Source organism: Impatiens glandulifera, chromosome 1, assembly GCF_907164915.1.
Source record: "Impatiens glandulifera chromosome 1, dImpGla2.1, whole genome shotgun sequence".
NCBI lineage: Eukaryota > Viridiplantae > Streptophyta > Magnoliopsida > Ericales > Balsaminaceae > Impatiens > Impatiens glandulifera.
Genome location: NC_061862.1, coordinates 8212421 through 8219873, shown reverse-complemented (window position 1 = coordinate 8219873; position 7453 = coordinate 8212421). Strand labels below are relative to the sequence as shown.

General features: G+C 28.5%; 1 protein-coding gene across 1 annotated transcript; it reads right to left on the bottom strand.

Moving 5' to 3' along the window:
* Positions 1–4885: 4885 nt before the first annotated feature.
* Positions 4886–6078, bottom strand: LOC124921277 (probable BOI-related E3 ubiquitin-protein ligase 3). Its single transcript, XM_047461910.1, has 2 exons — positions 5606–6078; positions 4886–5527 (listed from the first exon to the last, which is right to left on the bottom strand). Exons 1-2 carry the CDS (start codon positions 5996–5998, stop codon positions 4958–4960), a joined length of 963 nt encoding a protein of 320 aa, XP_047317866.1. The 5' UTR covers positions 5999–6078; the 3' UTR covers positions 4886–4957.
* Positions 6079–7453: the final 1375 nt, after the last annotated feature.

Below are 7453 nucleotides of genomic sequence, written 5' to 3'. Positions count from 1 at the left end.
ACAAATAAAGAAGATATACAAAAGGGGGTTGGGATTCGATATACTTTAAGCATGCATATGTATTGATGCTATCCATGTACTTAATTGTAGGATTTTAGTTGTTCAAATGCTTTTCTTCTTCTTTTTTTTATAAAAGGAACAACCTTTTCATGGATCCACACATTGCCAATGTGAAAAAACAAACCAAAGTATTGCAATTCGTGTCATATGTTGTCATTAACTAATCAATACAAGATATCGCCCATTATCAAGATCTTCAATATGAATTTGATCGGCGGGTATGTCACGATATCATGATTGGGTCAAGTCGCCTTATTCCCTTCATAGTTGAGGCCACTAAAAAAGATTTTGTCATCTTTGCAATTTCATCAAGTGGAGAGACTTGTTGTGTTAATTGTTGGTTCATACAATTGGTGGATCCTTGTGTGTATCCATGTATATTTGTCCCTTATCTTGCCATTTTTTTCTTATCAATAATTCTTATGTTATTATGAATAAACAAAATCAAAAGTTTAGCTTATAAGTTAAATAATTTGAATTGTGGGTGAGACAGGAATAAGGAAATATAGATATCACAAAAAAAGGTTAAATTATACACATATTTGTTTATTATTAATTAAATAGTGTTAGTTTATATTGAAACATAATTAGAGTTGATACTAATTCCAATGAATGCTAAAAATAATAATAGCATATTTCTAATAAGATGTCTACATCGAATAAATCTGGAGATTTGTACGATGAGTGGGGGACCACCCCCAAAGACACTATTATACTACCCAATGTCACTTTCATGGATGCCCTAATCCATTTGTACTTAAAATTGCAAGCTACCCAATTAATTAATATCTTTATATCCTTACTTTATTCAAGCAATAATATCCTTCCATTTGTTTGTTATTATTTAATTGAGATTTACTATAGTCTATATGTCATTGTTCTTTACAAATTTTCACCAAGTTAAAGTGAATTATGGATAATAGGTGTTTTCCCTTTAAATTTCATAATCTTATGAGATTTATGAATGGATAACACCCTTTTCCTTTTGAGGTAATATGTGTTGGAGACGACTAATATAACTACTCTCTTTCGCCCTTTTTACGATAAATTTCAAAATAGAAAAGTCTCTTCTTACAATAAAAGTAAAAGCACACACCTAAAACAAATACATGATCTATATATGCCTTTAACTACCCTTACTTTGTTTTCTTTTTTTATTATTAAATATCTATTATTAATTTACATTTCATCTAAATGTCCACTTAATAATTGTGAATACAAACGTCTAGATCTCAATCTCTTGACATAGATTAAAGAAGGCTAAAACCCATTATTTTAAGTATGAATTACATGTAAAACATTGAAAATTATATACTTTGGAATTAAATCATAAAGGAGGGAAAGATTCCAAAAAAGAAATAATAATATCAAATCTTACAAGGCATCTTGATTTATAAATAAATACATAAATGTCAACATTACACTGTTTTTGAACAAAGTTGGTTGAGATGGGCCAATTGGCAGCATATTATAAAATGGTGCCAAATAATTATTCCTTTGTTTGGGCAAGATTGACATTAATTATGTGATTGAGACATATTTTGAATTTTTCTTTAATTACCTTCCAACTGGCATTTTAATTTTAATCACAACCCTACCAAAAGCTTGTCAAATGTCTTTGGGGCTGAAATTTATTTAATAAATGATAATGTTATTTCAAAATGGGGTAGACTAATTTCAAAATATAATTTATAACGATTTTGACATTTAAAATCAATTTAATTATATGTAATGGGACATGAATTAGTATTTTGTAAAATATAAATAAAGTAGCTTTCTTTGGGCTGCACTTGCACATGAAATTAATACCAAATCCCCTCAAATTATGTCAATTTAAAAATAATAATAGAAAATTTTCATGTGTATTAATAATAATTTGTCGGTTACTACTTAACCTGTAATAATATATTAATAACATTATTTAGAATATTCTGAAATAAAAAATAAATAAAAATGTTAATGCAAAGATTGATGTGCGGGTACCACTTCCATCGGTATTAATAAATAATAATTAATAATGAGGGGGTCATATTATAGTGGGACCCAGGAAAGGCATCGACAAAAGCAGCAACCTCAAAATCCTCAATTATTTTTGTGCTGTCCCTCTGTTACCTCGTCATTAAATGCTATTATTTTTGTCTTTTATATATATATTAATATACATATATTACCGAATCACACCTTTAATTAGTTGATAATGAGTTTTTTTTTTTAATTTTATAATTAAATTATTTAAATAATTCATAAGATAAGATAGAATTTGTATATATTTAGAATTGAGGGAGTAAGATGTAATTTAAAATCGTCTTGCGAAAATCGAACCGAATTGTCTTGTTCATGACGGTTTTTTTCCGAAATCGAATGGGAATGGGACGGGATGGTATTTGTGTCCCCCGTCCCGATTTTACCCCGATTCTGCCCCGAACACCATAAACATAATTATATTTATTAAATTATTAATATATTTATTTATTTACTATATTTTATAAGAATAGTAAGGTTATTTCTTTATAATAATATAAAATTTTAATATATTACAATATATATTATATTATATAACTTGTTTATATAATTTTATTGTATACTTTTTATTTTATTTTAAATAAAAATAATTATCAACGGTGTCCCGCGGGATTTTCCGAAACAGAAAAAAATCGAACAAGGTGGGAATGGTATTAAAAAAATCTCGAAATTAAAACGGTGCGGGGACGGTAAATGCATTCCCTGCCCCGAACCGCCCCATTGCCATCCCTAAGTGAGAGTAAAATTGGGAGATAAAATTATGTTGTCATGTTAATTATTGGAAAAAATATATAAGGGTTATTTTGATGTTAACCGGGTCTACTCATAAAGTGAAACATATACAATAATAAAATAATATAAAAAAAAAAGTGAAAAAAATTAACAAAAGAGGAGGTGATGCTTTATTTTTGTGTATAATTCGATGTTACATGTACATGTAGTGCATGTTTCCATTAAGAAAGCGTCACATATATAAATAAAAAAAATGAGAGATAATGTTTTACTTTTGTGTATAGGTGTCACTTTATGAGTGAGATACAGGTAGTTTCTGTAATGGTAGCATCGAATTAATCGTATAAGAAGACAGATAAATTTTATTATTTTTTTTAACTAATCAAATTCGAACGTTTCATTCCCTCATCCCCTATCTCTTTCAAATTCACTCTCCTAATTATTTCTTTTTAAAATTTTTAAATATATTCAACACTAAAATATGAAAACAAAATTGATAATGGAGTAAAATGTTTATGTTTAAATTCAAAACAAAAAAATATTGTGAGCGAAAAATACACTTGTAATTTACCCTCCAAACAAAACTAATAGATAAGGTAAAATCAATAAACCAATTTGTTAAAATATAATAATGATAATATTTAAGGTGGGACCAGAGAGAGACAAGTAAGGTAAACGACAAGACAATTACAGAAATCAAATGGGACCCATAATTTAGTGGGTCCCAAATCCCATCATCCATCATCTATCATCTATATTTTATTAAATAAATAAATAAAAAAGAAATAAAAAGTCCATCATAACGCACGCACCCCATTCCGAAACAATGACATCAACCATAACCTGCGCCTCCCATGTGGATTGTGGAGTAGCAATTAAAGGTCTTATTTAATTAAATAATAATTGGTCACGGAAATTGGGTTGCTTCACGTTTTATTATATATTATATTTATTATCTTTCACCAACAAGACGTGTCTTAAAAATGGGTGGTACTCCATCTACATCATTATTCTCATTAATACATCTTCTTATCACCATTATTTTTTCAATCTTTCAAATTATTCATTCAACAACATTGTTTAATATTGACTTTTATAAAAAAAAAATATATTAAAAACTCTCCCATCATATTAATATCAAATTACCAACTAAAATATCAATTTTTTTACATTCAATTTTATATAGACTTTTTTAAAATAATTTATCTTAATTAAATTTTAAATAACCCAAAAAAACTCATACAAAATTTTGATAAAAAAACAAGCTTTAAGTTTAGATGTTACGTTTAATCTCTTCAACATAATTTTTTTTAAAACATATTTATATGCTATAGTTATTAGCAACCATTATTGTAGTAACTTAACCTTCAATATATATTTTTTTCAAAAGATTTGTATCTATATGCAACAGTTATTAATAACCATTATTGACAATAAGCCTCAAAATGTTTAATTTTATTTTTACTCAATGTCATTACTCCATTACTCACAAAATTTACATAATGGTAGTTTATTCATCCACTTATAAATCTATCAAACTAACACAAACATTTGTTGGGAGGGAGTTATTATTATTTAAATTATTGTTTGAGTTTAGTTAGTATAATTTTTCTTAAATCTACTAATATTTAATAATAACAAAATTTAAAAAAATGGGTGTAGCGACAAGAAAGATGAGAATAGCGACATTTGCGGGAGAGAGTCCGGCAATATATCTATCTTCTACTCTGCACGTGTCACTTTCAACTTTCCCATTCATCTTCACGCACCTTTCGTGCGCGTGCATTCACATCCGTACAAAAACTCTGGTCCCCACCCTACTTACTTTCTCTCAATACTTATCTTCTAATAAAAAATATCAATTTTTCAAAAATATTTCTAATAAGTCAAAAACTCCAATATCATTCTCATTACTAACTTTTTATATATATATTTTTGGTTTAAATTATAAGTTAGTGGAGTTAATAATTAAAAAACTGACAAGTTCATATAACAAACACCATTATGGAGACACATTACCTTAAAAACAATAAGTTACCATGTTAAATTTTTACTATAACAAAAATTGCAGTAAAAGTAAAGTTTTCATTTTTTTATAACTCATATAAAATAACAAAAGGTTAATAATAATTAGTTCTTCTTCCTAATAAGAAGACAAATTAATATGGACGCTAGCATTCTTTGTAGCTTTACAGACAGGACAAATATGAACAGATGATCCACAAACACTACAAAGACAAAGATGTCTACACGGCAAAAGTAACACAGACGCCTCTTCCCTTAAACAATTCCGGCAAACCCTCTTATCCTTCCCAATCGCCGGCGCCATCGCCGGCGAAACCTCTTCTTCTTCTCCACCACCACCACCGATATTGCTCCCACAGCAAGATTCTTCATCTTCAAAGTCTTGTCTCCGATCAACAACCGGCCGGCGATTCTCACGTTCGTTTCTAACAACAGACAGAACATGTTCCAAATTACTTCTTAATGTATTTACCGTAGCTTCATTAGTTTGTGCTAGATCTCTCCATATTTGATTCTCCATGTATAAAGATTTCACTTTTTCTTCCAAAGCCCAGTTTAGTTTACCCATATTCTCAATCTCTTCATCTCTTGCCCTAATTTTCTTCATCACACTTTGTTCAACCGCCATTAATATTCTCCTAGCATGTCTCTTCCTTCTTTCTTCAATCTCCATTTTCACTTTTTCCGTCTGCATGTAAAAAACCCAATAAGTTAATTCATTCAAAACAAAAAACCCAATAAGTTAAATCGATTAAAATGAACTTACATGTTGAGAAATGAACTGTTCAATCTCTAATTGTTGATGTTGAATCCTTAAAGATAAATCTTCACCAAGAAAATTGAAAGAACCGGTCGGAAATGTAACCACCGAATCATCCCTAGAACGTTTCCTAGATGTGACGGGTAATGAATCGGCGATAACGGAGTTGTTGTTATAGATTGGATGAAGAGTTTCAGTTGTGGTACCGGATAACGGAGGAGCCAAATAATTACCATTGTTAAAAAAAGCAGTTGGATTTGCTTCATTAACGTTGTTAGTAAGAAGATGAGAAGGAAAGAACCCTAGATGACGTGATTCAACCGCCATTGTAGAGATTCTTTCAAGCTCTTCTGTTAACTTTGTAGAAGACGAAGAAAAAGGAGGAGGAAGATAAAACATGCACAAGAGTTTATTAGAAATGGATACACAAAAGAACAGATATATAGGGAGAGAAATATATAGAGAGAGAGAGACGTGATTTGTTTCGGTTTCCGGACAGACTGACTTTTCATGGCTATGGTGTTCTTTAATTATAGAGAGAGAAAAAAGAAAAAAAGAAAAAAAATTAATTATTAGATAGACACGATTAAAGTTGTTGGCTGCTTATTTGGCAAGAAAAGGGACCCACAAAATACAATGAATCCGCCCCCCAACGGAAATATTTATTATCGTAATTATATTCGTATTATTTGAAATAAAACACATAATTGTATTTAATAAAACACGTTTTAAAATAAATAAAAAAGAAAAACAAACGGGTCCTTAGTGAAAACACAAAATTTACGACCGGATGAAAGAAAAAGACCGTTGAGAATTATGGGATGGGTCCGGCGGCCGGGTGGCCTTTTTGGCAGTATTTGGTTTTTAAAGTTATCTGACGTGGCCATACGTGCTCAAAAGAGATGAAGTGTGTGGGCTCCATCGTCTGCCACGTCGTCTGTAATTTATATATTTATTTATTTTAATAAGGGTATTAAAGGAAAGTATATATATTATTATATTGATATTTTTATGTTGTCCACCAGGTGGACAAAAAGTCAAACAGTGTTCTCATTTACCACCACTATATAACAGCGTAATTATATAAGTTCCTTTTTATTTATCTATTACATTTTTTTTTTATAAATTAATATTTATGTTTTCAAATAAATTCATTTAATTAATCCATTATGCTTAAGTTGATATTAGGGTTGTTCAATCTCTTGAACAATCTCGTGAAGACCTATCTTTTATTTACGAACTGGATAAACGACTGATATATTAGTATTTGTTTTATCGGTTATGTTAGTTAATGGATTAATCGGAAACTGTTAAAAAAAAAATTAAATTAAATATTAAATTAATTTTATTAATTGAAAAAATCAACATTTATAGTAAATAGTGAAAAATAAAATTTAAATTAAATTAAATTAGAAAAATTAAGAGTGCAAAGTGCAAATTCTATATTTTTTTCAAAATTCTTTTTTAAGTAAGTCTTGTTTTCATATTATGATATTATATATAGATTATTAAATATTATATATCTGATAAATAAAAATAACTAATATAAATTATTATCGTTTTATTAAAAATCAAATTGTTTAACTGGTAAAAAAAAATTGATTAATCGAAATTATTAGAATCAGTAAGATGTTAAACTTGTAAAATGAAACCTATTGACTATTAACTTTTCAGTTTTTTTTCACCGGCTCCAAAAGGTTAGATATTAAATTGTTACATTAAATAGGAGTTGAGAGTCTTGAGACTATAAGACTAGTCAATTCTTCTTTTATATATATTATAGTAAAGGGAAATTTATATTTAGTCAGGTATGATTTTGGGTTATTTAAATAATATTATTTGAATTAAGATTAT

Bases quoted from the DNA above. Each gene is read 5' to 3' on its own strand.
- LOC124921277 (XM_047461910.1), bottom strand. From the start codon at position 5,998: ATGTTTTATCTTCCTCCTCCTTTTTCTTCGTCTTCTACAAAGTTAACA. The intron at 5,528-5,605 runs GTAAGTTCATTT...TTTTACATGCAG, and splicing joins AACAGTTCATTTCTCAACAT to ACGGAAAAAGTGAAAATGGA.